This window comes from Phodopus roborovskii, unplaced genomic scaffold, assembly GCF_943737965.1.
Source record: "Phodopus roborovskii unplaced genomic scaffold, PHOROB, whole genome shotgun sequence".
In the NCBI taxonomy this organism is placed as follows: domain Eukaryota; kingdom Metazoa; phylum Chordata; class Mammalia; order Rodentia; family Cricetidae; genus Phodopus; species Phodopus roborovskii.
Genome location: NW_026126616.1, coordinates 3,253,587 through 3,270,200, shown reverse-complemented (window position 1 = coordinate 3,270,200; position 16,614 = coordinate 3,253,587). Strand labels below are relative to the sequence as shown.

Sequence of the window (16,614 nt, the reverse complement as noted above, 5' to 3'; positions counted from 1 at the left end):
AGAAGTATTGACTTTTTCTGTCAAGAGACATAAACCAGGCTCCAGGCTGAGGGCATAGGCTCTTTGCCCGGGTCTTCATAATTTTCCTTGTTGGTCAATCCTACCCCAGAGTATCCATCCTTCAAACCAAATGTGTTCACTTTTCTGCCCATCCCAGATGATTTTTCTCTCACATTTTCTTATTTTTGTCATTTTGCTTTACACGTTGACAGATTTTTCTACAACTTTCCTTGAATTGTCTACTAAATTTTTTTGCTTCCAACAATCATGTATTTGAGTCTGTGAATTCCCTGTTTGCTGATTGCTGCTTTTTGGAGGACACAGCTGCTCCTAGCTTGTGCCTCCCCAGAATCCCCCCAGAGCACTAATTAAACATCTTTTTAGAGTGAAGCTTTACTTTTGATTTCTGAATGATGTCAGTGTTTTCTACCACCATATTCTCTATTGGATTTCCTTGGTCTTTCTCTTTGGTGTAATTGGTTTTCCTTGAATTCTGCAAGCCCTTGATGTGCTGAGCAAAACTCCAGTTGGTGCCACTTCTGTCGATGTGATTCTCCATTTAAAGAACTCAAGGCTTCCCACACAGGACTGGCCTTGGTAGGAGGGGTGAGCCATACAAACGGATTCATTTCCAAGCTAGGCTAACCTGGGCTCTTCTGGATATTAGAAGGAAAGGATATCATTTGAAGGCACCAATTTCCATATCAAACCTCCTGGTTCTCCCCTAAAAATGCATTTGCTATCTTTAGAAAAATACTCTTCCAATTTTGTCCTGGAAAGGGAGCTTGCCTGCACAGCATCCTTGCACATAACACATCAGAGAGAGACATATGACTGAATAATGCAGGGAACAGTTAATGAGCATCTTCAGCTCAAACTTCTCCTCACTTTGTCCCTCGGACAGCACGTGACTCCAGTCTACGTTTTGGCCTAAGTCAGGGAAGGCACCTGCCATCCCCATGGTCCCAGGTGATCTGGATTTCAAAGCATTACCCGGGTTGTCCATGAAGGGCTGTCATGCTAAAGGTCAAGGACAGAAAACACATTTTGGCACACACCTAAGTCAGCATTCCCAACCAACCTGGTATTTTGATATCTCTTTAATTGAAATTGATGCAAAAAGAAAAAAAAAAATCTGTTACTCCTTGGCAGCTTAGATCCAAGACTGTTTTCCAATATTTTGATTTGGTTTGTTTTGTTTGTTTGTCTATCTGGTTCAACTTGCATCCTACCAACTCCTTTCCACAGGAGGAGAGCATGTCCCACTAGGACACATCCTCCAGTGGAAGGTGATAGGGACCACATCCCAGACCCAAGGCATCATTTGGGTATCTAATTGGGGAGGTCCTTCTGTATATATGTCTCTCTTATTGGTGGATGAATAAAACACTGATTGGCTGATAGCCAGGCAGGAAGGATAGGCGGGGCTAGAAAAGGAAGAATTGAGGAGAGGGAGGGAAGCCGAGGAAAGACACCATGTAGTGGAGAAAGGAGTAACAGGTCTGGCTCCTTCCTCAGTAAGATAAGACCACGTGGAAGTACTTAGATTAATAGAAATGGGTTAATGATTAAGACAGAGCTAGCCAATAAGAAGCCCTAGCTATCGGCCAACAGTTTTATAATTAATATAACATCCATGTGTTTATATGGAGCAAAGCACCTGCAGGGCCAGGCTGGAAAGAAACTCCAGCAACAGGCATCTGCTTCTTAACCCCCAGCACTGCCTAAGATTGGGCTTTCCAGGCATGAAAGGTGCCCTGATACCTAGTCTGCAAGCTGAAAATAAGAAGGTCCTCTTTGGTGCTATTGAAACAAAATTAACTGCTCTAGCACATAGCTGGAGCCTGCCTGTAGTCAGTGTACTATTTCCCTGCCGAGACTTTCCAGAGCTACTATGGTGACTTAAACTAGGCATCAGAGCAGGTGACTCCTAAAGTATTTACGTTTAAGCCTTTCCCATGTAATTGCCATCTCAACACAGCTAATTCACCTTAGGAGGAATATTAATAATTTAATTTCTTAGTTATAAAAGTGGTAACTGTTCACTCTAAAATCCTAAACCATACTAAAAAGAAAAGATGTAGATTTTACACCCTCAAATAATTAAAAGGGAAAACATTCTCAGCTGCTTCCATTGGTTTTGGAATGGTATGTGCACTCTTTTCTATACACACAGGGCCATGACAGAACCAGATGAAGTCATTTCTGCATGATCCAAATGAGTACGGATGCCCCTCTTGAAACTAAGCTGACTTGCAGAAGCCAGCTAGGAAGCAATTCAAAGTTTTACTGAAGTCATGCAAGAAAAGAAGCTTCACCTCACACAATGCACACTGGACCCCTGATGCTGTTCACCTTGCACCTTCCTCCCTCGAGTCTGTTCTTCTGGGTCCCCCTCCCTATCCATCCCTACCCTCTCTCTACCCATCCCTACCCCCTCCCTATCTGTCCCTACCCCTATCCATCCGTAACCACTCCCTATCCATCCCTACCCACTCCAAAAGACCTATATCCTCAAAATTCAATCTAGCTTAGTTCTAATGTACACACACACACACACACACACACACATACACACACACACGAATCTCTTCACACCTTGCCTGTACAACAGTGAATCCAATCCATTCCAAAATCACTAAGCTTTCTAGAACTTTTCCCAGTTCTCCTCATCATTAGATTAGCCTAATAAAGAGGCAAGTGTGCCGAGCACATCAAAGCAGCAAAGGCATCGAGTTCTTCAAAGAGCGGTCTCGAAAGGTCAACACTGGGTATGCACACCTACACTCCATCAGGGTCACACTGTGATACCTTGACGCTACAGCTTGCTTCTGCCTACAGAGGAGCTTCTGTGGTTACAGCATTCTGACTCATTAAAAGCATATAAGATTGTACAACATAAGAATGCATTAAGCCAGATCCTTGTTGACAAGTATGGGGGTTGTTTCCGACCTTTTTCACCATCAGGAAGACTGCTTCACCAAATAAACCTTGATGCATGTGTCTTTACATATGAGAGCTACAGATGTTTTCTTGACAAACGCTGATTTGTGTCTCCCTGGATCAACTTCATATAATTACTAATGTGTTGAATATATACAATAGGTTTAAATATATATAATGTAATTAATATATAAATATATACATTTTAATAACATATTTTAGCTGGATAGATCATAAACAAAGGGGCACATAACTGATGTATAGCTGTAAACTATGGTCAAGGTAAGTGACATATTGGCTAAATCTATAAACGGGATCTCTGCTTAACTGCTCTGGAATTTGATTTTCCTCTCCTATAACATGAGGAACATAGTTTTGAGAAATTATTTGCGTTAAATAAAATGAATCACTATCAATAATGAGGCTTGGCCCCCGAGCAATGTGAGCTAAAGTAAAGCATCTGTGAAAATCTTGAGCTAAAATGAGCATTTCACAGACAGGGACAATCATCAGAAGTACTTAAAAGCCGTGGTGTGGGAAAAGCTAGACCTGGACAGTGGGGCTTTGGGTGATATCCATAGCTGTATAGTAAGACCTCCTGCCTGCTTTAAACTTCCAGTAACAACTTCAACAATTAATTTCACAAGTACATCATTTCTATTCATAAAAATAGAAAAACGACCTAAGAAGGGCAGGAGAAATAACTCAGCACTTCAGAATTCTTGCTGCTCTTCCAGAGGACCTCAATTTGGTTCCTAGCATCCACACTGGACATCCATAATAGCTTTAAGTTCTGCTCCAAGAAAACCACTGCCCTCTTCTGGCCTGCACAGTCACCCACACCCATGACTGACAGGCAGGCAGACAGACAGACACAAACACACAAATAAAATAAGTAAACAGATCTTAAAACCCAAGGTAACCACTGTATAAACAATCTAAACACTGGGCAACTTAAATGTCATCATAAACAAATGTATTTGTTAAAGCATTTGGTTACAATACTAAGTGATAGTCAAAGGAAGTAATTTCTGATCCTAAAAAAACACAAAAAAATGAAACTAATAGCATTTAGTCATTCTTCACTTAATGCAATTTAAATATTTTGTATGCCAGGCCCTATGTTAAGCTGTGGTAGCAAATCTTCCACACTTTTCCCTTTAAAGATATTTAATCTTACTTGGTGTTACCTGTCATTGTCTAGGGTATGAAATAAGCCTGCTAATTGATATAAGGGAATATGTGTGAAATGCACAGCACATTTAGCAGACATGGGCTTCTCCCTCTCCTCCTCTACGGCTACTCGAGTATTCAAGGCAAACTAAAGACTTTTTAACTGACATGCAGGCATATGGTAAAGAAAGCATTAACCAATCGGAGATGAAAGATTGACAGTTATATCCAATTAAATCCAAGACCACAGGACTCTCTTGACGATGTGCACACATAAAAGCCCCATATTCAGCAGAAAGCAGCATGGAATGGAGAAAGGATCCTGGTAACAATACTTAGGGGACACCACAAGCTCAATTGTAGAGTCTGCTCCACAGAGTAAATCAACAAACTGTAGCCTCAGGTTCTTCTGGGAAACGAGGGATCAGGCTACATCTTCTCTAAAATGCCCATCGAACCTGAACCTGCAGGCCATCACTTTGCAGGCCATTGGCTCAATCTTCCAAACCTTGGAGATAGATTGAAAGCTTCGAGAAGGTGAGCTTTATCTACATAGCTGGTTGATTTTTTTTTTTCATCCTAAACTATATAATGTATAGAGGCTAGTAAGTTAAGAAACACTTAGTGCTGAATATAATAGCCCATTTGAAAAAAAAAATTAACCAGTCACTTCATGTTTTTAGCAAACACTCTTACCATTGTGCGGAGTTTTATTGTCCCCCCTGGTGAATAGAGCCTTTAAAAATGTATACACCTGGAACTCAATGCCGTGTCAAATCTATTGGCTCTGTGTGTTTAAACACCTGCATCTCATCACTAGCCCTTCATAATATTGTTAAACAATAATTATACTTATGATGAGTAATCAATCCAAAGATATTCCTCCTTGTGGTACACACATTCTTGTGTTATAAATAACCCATTTGCAGCATATGAAAGCTACTCAGGTAGAACACACTCATCCATCCATCTAATGTGCAATAAAGCTTTTAAATTGTTATAACAAATTGTCCTGCATCATCTCTTCTTTTAGAGAATTATTGCCTGGTTTTACAAGAATGATCAATGTTTACCGAAGTTCTATCGCTTGCCTAATAAGATTAAAATCTTTTTTTAATAAAATGTTAATTTGAAATTTTGCTGAGTGTAATTCACCTGTGTTTTTTGTTTTTATTTGAAAGAAAACATAAAAACTTGGAGGCAGGTGTGGCGGTGTACAATTTTCATCAGAGCACCCAGAAGGCAGACACAGGAGAGTAGCCACAAGTTCTAAGGTAACACGGGCTTCATAGAAAGACTCTACCCCAATCAGTACATTGAAGAGAAAAGCTAAGCTTTGCCTTGGTGGCCATCTGCACACTACTAAAAACCAGCATTTGATGATTTAGAGAGAATCTCAGAAGAACCAACTCATCTACTTCCCAAGCAAACAAACAACAAAAGACAGCAGCGTGTCAGTCACTGGGGTCAAAAGGAATGAAACCCGCAAGACAGAATCCACACAAAGAGGGTATCAATGAAATGAGAACGAATGACAGCCTCTAACACATATAGCACATGGGTGGACTGGGGCCCCACACTGCCCCTTAGGAAACTGGTGATTCCATTACATGGTTTTGCAGACACTCTCTCCCAAAGTTAACCAGGAAGAAACCAAATGAGACTTGAACTCAAGCTGTCTATTCTCTGAGTTTGTCTTCATAATCAATGTTCTCAAGGAGTTATTCAGCTTCCACCCTTGAGAGCCAAGGCCACCAGAACACAGGTTCCAGTGACCTCAGTGTACCATTTCTCAGTAGCCTGGAATGCAAGGAAGAACTCAATATAAAATTCTACTATGGGACAGAATTGGCCTTTGAATATGTCTGACCTGGACTCCAGATCATGTCTGGCTCCTCTCCTCTGGCTCCTCCTCTCCCAGCTCTATAAACCCTAAAATTGTCTGATCTGCATCATGGCCACATAAGTAAAGGAAGCTGCTAGATTTGGGTAAGTACTCCAAGTCATCTGCCAAGAAAATTCTTCCTAAAGTCATCTGTAATAACAATCTTTGATCACCAGACACCAACTTACCGTAGAACAGTCTGTGATGATGAGGGCTAACATGACCCAAAGGATAGCTCCCTTAAATTTTCATAGTTTGAACTGTTATGTTTGAATCTTTTGAGTAGATTTTTGTATGTGATGAAAGTAAGTATACACTTTCATTTTATTACAGGTAGATACCCAGTTTACCTAGAACAATTCATTTAAAAAACCGCCCTTTCCCCTGCTGAGTCATCTTGCCACCCCTTCTGAAAATCCATTGGCCACATGTGTTTATGTCTGGGTCTTCTAACCTATGCCTCAGTCTCTTTCTGCTCATATACTAGTCCCACGCCATTTTGATTTTCAAGCCTTTGTATTCAGTCTGAAATCAAAGTTTCATGAGATGCTTTCAGGTTTCTAAATGTGCCTTTTTGTTTTCAAGATTGTTTTGACATTTGGGTACCTCTTGAAATTTATGTGAATTCTAAGGTTCTCCGCAGGGACTTTGATAGATATGCATTGAATTTTCAGGCCATTTTAGAAAGTCTCCCCATTTGTTTAGGATAGTTCAGTAGAGGCATTAATAGATACCTTCCAATGTTCAAGTATTTCATATCCTTAGCTAAATTTATTCATAATTTACTACTTTCGTGTAAAAGGATTAAAGTGGCATTATTTTATTCCTGTTCGGGTTGCTCATTGATGGAGGATACAAATACAACTGACTCTTTGTGTGTTTGTTGTAAACCCTACAACTGTGTTATATTTGTGTGCTAGCTTTAACTCTGAACTTTGAATAACATCTGTGCTGTGACTGTCTATGGCCAATTCCCAGACATAGGCATTAGCAGACAGACTTATGAATCAGTAACACATGGACACCCTTCGGAAGCTCTTTGCACATTCTTGCCAGCTGTACAGTAGCAGAAACTGCAAATCTGAGTACCCGGCAGCATGCGGTAGGAGCACAAGCTGTGGTATCCCATGGTGGAGGTAACGGCAGGTGAAGGAGGTATCACATCATTGTTGCTGGAGCATTCCTCTGAAAATCCCACCCCTAGCTCTGATTTCCTAGCCCTCCCAATAATACCGTGAAGTGCCTAATGTATTTTGTTCAGTGTGTGTATGGGCTGTATTTGCTCACGCATGCGTGCCTGTGTACGTGCGTCTGTGCGTGCGTGCCTGCGTATGTGCGTACGAACATCACGTGTCTTCCTCAATCACTCTCTACCGTAAGTCTCACGCTGATCCCATAGCTCGCTAATGCTGCTACGATGGATGGTCCACAAGCCCAGGAGCCCTCCTGCCGCTGCCTTCCCGGAAGTGGGATTATGGGTATGCATGACTGCACCCAATTTTTTATGTCGGTGCTAGAGATCTGAACTCAGACTTTCAAGCTTATATGTAGCAAATACCATCTAAGTCACTTCCATAGACCCTTGTTTAAAGTGGGAACCCTACTTAATAAATTGTCAACAGTAGTGAATGTCCTTATTCTTTTATCAGCCTTTTCTTCTATACTACTTATTGATCTTAGTTATCTGTTTATTGTCCACTTTCAATATTGGAATGAAAGCTTCATGACATCAGAATCCATTGCCATATACCTAAGGCAATGTCTGGTACAAAATCTACGTAATAAAAACTCACTCATCATAGGAATGAAACACATACAGATTTATTTAAGCTTTAACAATACACACTTGCTAGAAACCAAAAGCAATGGTGTTTATCCTGAGCTCCATGTCTGTGGTTCCTCTTCAAGGAAGCAACACTTCTCATCTCTACTCTACACTCTACACAGAGATCAGGGAAGTCACTAGCAGGACCTCCCTCGGGCCCCCACATTGTTTACGCATGACATTTGATCTGCTAGCCTTCGCCTGAACCTTCCCCTTGATATCACACAGCTTGTCTACTAGTCTTGAAGGTCTCACGGTTTTAAATATGTATTTCATGTTGATCTTACACTGGGCGACCATTTGACACGTGAAGTCATTTGGAAACACACTGCAGAAGACATGTTTTTCCATAAATACTGATATTCCTCCCGCTTTGCTGCTGGTAAAGTTTCCGGCAAACCCTGGAGCCTAGTGCAGCGCCCTAAGAGGTACAGATAGAGAGCACCCTGCCCCCAGCTTCCTGTAACCAGGCCCCCGCAGGGACCAACAACCAAAGGCTGGTTCCACAGTGTGACAGAGTAGGTCCCATCCAGTGTGGAAGCCAAGGCTGGGGAGCAAGAGAAAGCATATCTGAAGCTACAGTGAAGATGTAGAAGCTTCCAGATCAAAGCAAGTTCTTCCCAGAAGCGAGACTACTGGGTGATGGAAAAGCAGTGGCCGGGGCTCTTCAGAGCATCTCCATCATGTGGAAAGTGCCCAGCTCACTCGTGTACTTACTAAGTTAGTGCCAAGTGAGCCAGACTTCCCGCTGGAGCCTGGGATACATCACTTAAGTGAGGTGCGCTTGACTCCGCTCTCATGGAGTTTATAGTCAGGCACATAGAGATACTGAACAAATACTTGTTGAATTAATCGGTTGAGGAAAAGAGCTAGGTTGACTCCTTTCTTCTATACAGCACACTTTATCTGCCACTTGACAGGGTAGAGGGGTGGTGATGTCCGGTTTTTGAGAAATTTGCTACGATATTTCGAGTTCACTAAAATGGACAAGTGAAATTATGACTTCACATTCACTCTTAATGCTGACCCTCACGTGGAACATTTTTAAAATTTATTTGTGTGTGCTTGCCTGCATGCATGTTGGTGCATCTTGTAGGTGGGCGCCTGTGGAAGGAGGAAGAGGGTATTCAGTCCTCTGAAGCTGGACTTATAGAGAGTGGGAACTAAAATGTGGGTGCTGGGAACTGAACCCATGTCCTTTGCAAGAGCACTAAGTGCTCTCAACCACTGGACCATGTCTCTAACTCTGCATTTCTTCTTTCTTAAGATTACAGAATCTTTTTCGAATTTATTTAGTTTCTAGTAGCATATAAACTAGCATCTTTACAGCGTTGCCACATGTGTTTGGTTTACACACACTCAATCACTCCTTTTAGTCAAAATTTCTATAAAATCAGTGGTAGAATGCCTGGCCAGCAAGCATGAGACCCCGGATTAGACCCACAGCACCCCCAAAGAAATTATGAAAACATCATGGATAGATATGACGGAGTATGTCCACTTCTGCCTTCATTCACTTATTTACATAAGTGAGCTACTGTAGTTCATGATATATTTATAATTTATAAGCACATAATAATATAGTTTATAATGTCATACTAAGTGTAGTAATACATAAACATAAGCAGATTGAATATGGACACTCATTTTTTTAAATCACTACAAGGTATTTGCAATTAAGATTTAAATACCACTGTTCTAATCATTTGACGCACACTGGCTGATGAGTCATTCTCAAAGGAGTTGCTTAGACGCATTTCACCCCTGGATGTCCCTTAGACCAGGTCTACTGGTCCTCAACAATTGGGGGGTAACACCTGAGAAAAACTTCAAACATTCCAGGTAGACAGGACAAGTAAGTTCCAAGAAGAAAGTGTGCTTGGAAGGCTGAATAAAATCATGGAGACCAAGAGAAGAGCAAGGACCAGCTCTGAAGCCATGACAAAATTAATTGTTAGTGAAAATGAACCCTGTCAGTGTCTCTAAACAGAATATGATGTTTTCATGTTTTTAGAAACATCACTAAATCCTCCAATCCAGCTTTGACCCAGAATGTATTTTTACCACCATCTGTTTGCTTTGCCTATGTCCCAGATAGTTTAAGACTAGGAAGAAAATGCTGAAGTATATAAACGTATCCCCTCCATTCAACAACACACACATGATTCTCTGACTTGATTCATTCTTCCTTAAGTCGTTCAGATTATCCTTGATGTTGTGTGTAGCTTCCCCTTTAAACCAGCTGTAATATTCCATCGTTTAAATAGGCCAAAATGAAGTCAGACATTCCCCTGTTGGTGGACATGAGTGTCTTTTTTTTTTAGTGTCCCGTTCATTACAGAACTCATGCCTCCAAAAGTCAGCTCTCATGTGTCTTACCAGCTCTGGTTTCATATGCTGGTGAAGACTGTTGAGCTACAGCTGTTCACACCTGCAATTGTGTTAGATTGTCAAATATTCTCCAAAGTGTTTCTTCGGTGTGTGAAGTTCCTGTTTCTCTACACCTTTGTAAGACCCAGAGGTGGTGGATGACTCAAGGAAAGAGGAAAGACAAAGCAGGGTTGATTCACATATGAACTCAACCGGACTGTGACAGCTTGCACAAGACCTTGCACAGGTTCAACCAGACTACATCCCAGCACCTGGAAGGGGAAGTGGACACGATAATCCATAGCCCATAACCAGAAGCTATCTGCAACTGACACATGCTGGAAAGGGATATTTTCTCCGATGGTATGTCACTGGGTATTTCAACCACAATCCAGATAAGGTTGCATGTCTACGAGTAATTGGCCAACACAAAATGGACTCCATAGTTTTTTGTTTTTGAAGTTGTAGTTGTCGTAGGAGGAGTTGCTGTTGTTGTTGTTGGAGTTGGGGGAAGGAGGAAATTATGATGAAAATATATTGTACAAAAAAATTTATATAATAGAGTTCTCCTCTAGCCTCATATTTCTAAACAGTTTCAGTTTTCCTCCCATGAATTAATGTTAGATGTCCATAGGAATGGGAATTATTTTTGTTGATTTGGTTCATTAATATGTATTTTATACATTTCTTTTTTATATTAAACTGTTCTGCATCATTAGAATTAATCCTAATTAATTATGATGCATTTTTATTTTGTAGAATGCTGAGCTGTAATTTGCTAGCACTCCATTTAATATATTTAATAGGTTATAATGATCTATAATTTGTTTCCTTTTTAAGTATTACTAGCTTCAAAGGATGATATACATATTTCTCTCCTTGTCTCCATAATAGTTTCTGGCATTTGATAGATCAATAAAACTCAGTCATAGTTACTGAGTATGGCAGACTCTTGGAAGACTCTGTGGGAGCAACAGAAATTTTTGAATTTTAATTGAAAGATGTGTTAATATCTGTCCTGGCTTTGGACGCAAATTTCCTAAAAGTCAAAATTTTCTTTGTGTTTACTGGTACTTTTACAACAGTCATCTGACCATCTGTTGGCACTCAGTGAACACAATATAAAAGCATGTGATGCACCCACAGTCAGATGCTGGCCACCTAGAGGGACTCTGATGTGAAATCCAGGGTAGTGCCCCATATATGATATGTGGTTTAATAAATGCAATATGCTATACAGTATTTGACATACAACACAGAATACCCCAGATATGATATATAACAGGAAATAAAGTATACAATAGTTAGCATATGATGTAGCTATGAACTATGACAACATAGAAGTGTTTTAAAGAGAAACGTCTTAACATTTTTACTACTGTCTCTGCAATTCCTTCAAAGCACAAAGCCACACAAACACAGAGAGGGCAGAAGAAAGAGCAAATCGAAGGGATGGGCCCATCCAATTGATAACCCAGGAAACACCAAGACCTAGGGCTCAGACAGGACGTTGCTAGCCCACCATGCCTTGCTGAAATTCAGAGTTTGAGGGGTGTCCGAGAGCCAGCTGCAGTAGCCTTTAGAGCTTTTGTGTCACTGTGTCACTACAGGCAATGCCATGCAGAGCACATCTCTGCAAGTCCAGGGACTTGTGACCTGCCTTTAAGAAGGTCTTGGCACACTGATGGAATGGCCTCAATAAGGGGACTCTATTAATGTCCCTTCCCTTCCCTACAAAACCCTACTGTGAGTCATAGAATCCATTAGCCGAATGGGTTCTCGGGAGGCCAATGCCTTGAAGTCCAAATGGAAAATCACCTACTGAAACCATAAACTGCAGGTGCCTTATTTAGACGCAGCCTCTAATTCAGGGCAGGAAGAATCGGCCTAAAATCAGGTCACAGTTTTGTTTGTGTGCTTTAAGTAGGCCATGTTTTCATCTTCTCTACGCTGGCCTCCTTCAATCTTAGACCATGAGTTTACACCTCTGATTGCTACTAGGATTCTATTTCCAGTCACTGCAACCAACTTTTGAGTAAGCACCAACTGGAACCCACTCACAAACTGTGATAGAGTTTTTGTTGATTTTTTTTTCTTCTTTCCAAGTTTTTATTTGTCCTGTTGGTTGGTTGGTTGGTTATTGTTAGGTGTGTTGTTTGCTTGTTTGTTGGTTGGTTTGTTTGTTTGTTTGAGACAGGGTCCTACCATGGAGCCCTGACTAGCCTGAAAATACTGAATTTTGGAAAGGGACGACTAAAAGGTAAAACTGTCTTAGAACCCACCCCCCCAACACCCTTCATCTGCTTGAGACCTAGTGAAAGCATCAGTGTCTCTGCACTCTGGAGCCCTCTTTAGCAGACTTTACATTTCCCCTTGTGGCAAATAGGAAGGACATGGAGACAAGGAGTACTCTCACAACGTGTATTTAAGTCCAGATGTCCTGTCTCTTCTCACCCTGCTTTTGTAAACAGAGCTCAGGTATGGATAAGTCTGGAAGGCAACCATGGCTGCATGACAATGGACTGGCATGCTGGCCATGTAACCATCTCTGTGCCCACACTACAGTCACACAGAGAGTCACAGGTTCACATCAGAGAGATAGGCCTCCACTCCGGCCTTCCATGAGTGACAAAGGAGTAAAAGCAGTCTGCTAAGAGGCCACACGGCGCTGAAATTTTTCAGTGTTCAACTTTACTGTATAAAACCAGTTATTCTTTGCACCAACTATTGTAAGACAAAATTATCATGCTAGACTCTGATGGGAGATGCGATTCTGTAAATATGTTTATCATACTGGTTTAATGAATAAAGCACTGTTGGCCAATAGGAGAGCAAGATAGGAGGGACTAGGGGATGAGGAGGAAAGAGGAAGGAGGAAGGAGGAGCCAAGATGGAGAGTCTGGAGAAGGTAGAACCGCCAGCCACCTCTCGCTGGTAAGACCACGTAGATATACATAGAAATGTGTTAATAATAAAGCGGAGCTAGCCGATAAGAAACTAGTACCTGGCCAATAGCATTATATCAAGTACAGAGTCTCTGTATGTTAATTGGGGCTGGCGCGGCGGCGGGACAGACCAGCGGCGGGAGGAAAAACCTTACTCCTTACAGGACTCCTTAAATTGTGACACATACAGGCACTGAAAAGCCATCTAGCACATGTTTCTAGCCTTGCCAATTGAATCTTTCCTTTATGTACATATCCACGTGCTTAAAGAACAAAGAGCTCACATGATTCTCAGACGTAGACTCGAGTTTCTATAGGAAATATCGTTTAAATGTCCTTCTTATTTGGGGATTTAAAACACAAACGATTTACAGTTACAATTTCCAAAATAAGCATGAAGGAGTAAATGCCAGGTCTTGAGCTGTGGGACACAGAGAGGACAGTGTAGGTGACATAGAGGACATTGCGGATGATGTAAAGGACAGCACAGGTGTGGCCCTAGGCAACAGGACTCTGCTTACTCACGTTTGTATGAGATGCGCCTCTGTCCCACAGGGTCACACTGCTCACAATGGGAATATAGCAAAACGACTTCTGGAAGACAAGGAACAAGGAACGGTGTCACTTCAGACTCCATTTCATCACCGAGAGATGAGTTTTAGGCAGCTCAGGAGCCGATTTATTCTAAGAATGGCCCTTTCTACTGTGGGTACCTGATAATACACAGAACACTAGCCCTGTTACCATGGGAACCGCAGCACATTCCAAATGCAGTTGCCACCGTTAAGAGTCCAGATGAAGCCACATGCAGGAAGTTTTAAAAATCCTCATGAATGACTTTGAAATTGTAGTGCTGGTGTGACATAAAGGAGGAAATGGCTCTTGAGATTTAATGAAAGGAAATAGAATTAAATTGGTACACCCTTTGTTATATGTTTTTGGCATATATCACCCACATACCCAAGGACATTAATAAATAAATACTCCTTCATAGAAGCATTAATTTGGAATTGTATGTTATGCAGAATTAACAGGAGTGAAACTTGGCTTGAGACAAATGTGCAATACGTATAATATGATTGCTCAGAGCATGCAGAGAAGGTAACCTGAGGACCTCATGATAGGAGAGAACCTTGACATTTTCCATAAAATGTCAGACCTTAATAAGATTCTATCAGGATTGGCTTTCTAACTTCTTGTTTCAATTTGATGTTTTTCATTTAGGTTAGTCACTGTGTTCAGAGCCCTTCACCCAGCATTTGCTAAACTCAAACCTGATACCTTGAGGAGCAGAGTGTGCAGATTCAATGGTGGTAGACCATGTGGACTAGGGAAACAGAAGTCTTCCTACTCAGCAATAATCAAGGAGATATCCTGAGATCCAAACTAAGACTGAAGGGTGTGAGAAGTAAAAGGTTAGGTTTAAAGGGGCAGAAAAATAATAAAACTCCAGAGTCTAGAGGAAATATATGGGGGAGTATTTCCAAGAGCCCTGAAAGAGGGTTATGAATATAGAGCTGATGAAGTCAAGCAAACACATCTTTTACATGGTAGCCCTGGTGTCAAGTATGCGCATGACAGACATACAACAAACAGGACTGAAGAGCACATGAGAGAAACAGGAAGAAATCCTCAACTACCACCATGTGCATGCTAAGTGAAGGGGTTAATTCAGATCATCCAACATAGTGAAGGGCCAGTGCAGCTTTCCCACGCCTGGGCTGGCCTGACTATTCAAGTCTCTTGAGTCAACAGGGTACATATGCAGCCTTCAGACCCCAGAAGTCTGTTTTGGAAAACCTGGAAACCACCTCATCTGTGCAAGAAGGAGGGTACCTGTTTAAAGACCATGAATGGACTTTGGGAGTCCATTCCACAAAGAGGGATACTTCCTCAGCCTAGACACATGGGGGAGGGCCTAGGCCCTGCTCCAAATGATAGGACAGACTTTGAAGACTCCCCATGGAAGTCTGTTCTCTTGGAAGCAGAAAGGGGATTGGATGAGGGTTGGTGGGAGAACAGGGGAGGACAGGAGGGTTCGGGAACTAGGATTGACAGGGAAAGAAAGAAAGAGAGAGAGAGAGAGAGAGGGTGGGAGGGGAGGGAGGGAGGGAGGGAGGAAGATCAGATGAAGTCAGATCCAAGTCCAACATGCATCTCAGTACCCTCCTCAGTGAGACCTCTGCTCTGTACTCACTCCAATCATGTATGTTCATGCATCTGAGGTTTTCCAACTAGGTAACCTTTACCTGAGGTGGACAAGACCCTTAGTGCACTGTTCTGACATGGAGATTTCTTGGTACCACTGTTACTCTAAAGATGGGGTGTGTCAGATGTCTTCACACATAAAGGTTTGCACTTACTTGAGGGTTAGTGACTGAAAGAAAGTTCCCAGAAGGCCACAAAAAGCAGCTGGCCTTGTGGAAACATTTGCGAAGTGCTTGGGTATCAACAATGCTAAAAGCAAATACTTGCTCTGCCCCTGGGATTGGAACAGAAAACGGAAACCAGGAGATAGCTTTTGAAATCCCTGGTTAGGTCATTGAACTGCACCAAATAAAAAGATGCGCCTGCTATTTCTTTTAAAAGGTGTAGTCTGATTATGAGAGAAAAAAATGTCATTTGTTTCTAGACATAACATCAAGATATTAAGCTCAAAACACATTAATTAACTCACTTAATTGAACCTCCTTTTATAGACCCTAGACTGCCCACTTAGTTGACCTAATAGGGAGTGTTTCATTTGAAGTTTCCTTGGTCAGCAAATTGCTTCCTGACTGAGATAACACCCATCAGTGAACCATCACATCATTTCTTTCCCTCTGCAGTAATCCTGAGCTTTTCCTGAGTCTTTATGGCTAAACGTGTTCATATGTCAGAAAATTCAGAGAATCTGCTGTTGACGCAGCCATTACTGATGGATGATTCTTACATTTTAACGTCCAGCAGTCAAGTCACCTGGGGCTCACTGATTAAAAATGTGCAGGCCAGCTTAGGGGGTCTAGTGTGGGACCAAGATCCTGCTTTTGTATCAAGTTTCCTGATGTTATGGTTCCTGTAGAACATATTGCTGAATCTCTATCTTTACAGTATTTATTGTCTTAAAGAGGCCAGGAATGGTTGAACGGGCCTTATAATCCCAACACTTTGGAGGCTGAGGGAGGAGGATTGCCAAGAATAACCTGTGCTGCATAGGTAGCCACCAAGAAGTCAGCTGCGGGTTATTTAGCAAGACCTATCTCAAAAACAATAAATAAAGAGATTAAGACTAAGGCTAATTGAAGCCTTGGAAATAGAGTCCTGGAAAGCATAGTGGACCAGGAATTAAGCAATGTTCATTAACAATGAAATATAAAGACATGATCTAGCCACAATGTAGTGGCTTTCCGGTTGTTATAACTATGCCCAACATGTTTCCGATTGTCTGGTTATTGCAATTGGGAAAATTATTGACTCACACTCCAGTGTGTTCA

At 41.5% G+C, this 16,614-nt stretch overlaps 1 protein-coding gene across 1 annotated transcript in view; it reads right to left on the bottom strand.

Annotated features, from left to right (window-relative positions):
• The window catches only part of CUNH12orf42 (chromosome unknown C12orf42 homolog), a 100,708-nt gene that overhangs the window by 65,773 nt on the left and 18,321 nt on the right, over positions 1–16,614 (bottom strand). Inside the window, exon 3 of the mRNA XM_051206226.1 lies at positions 13,667–13,735. Within this exon, the coding sequence (XP_051062183.1) occupies positions 13,667–13,735 (69 nt within the window). The remainder of the gene's footprint in view (positions 1–13,666; positions 13,736–16,614) is intronic.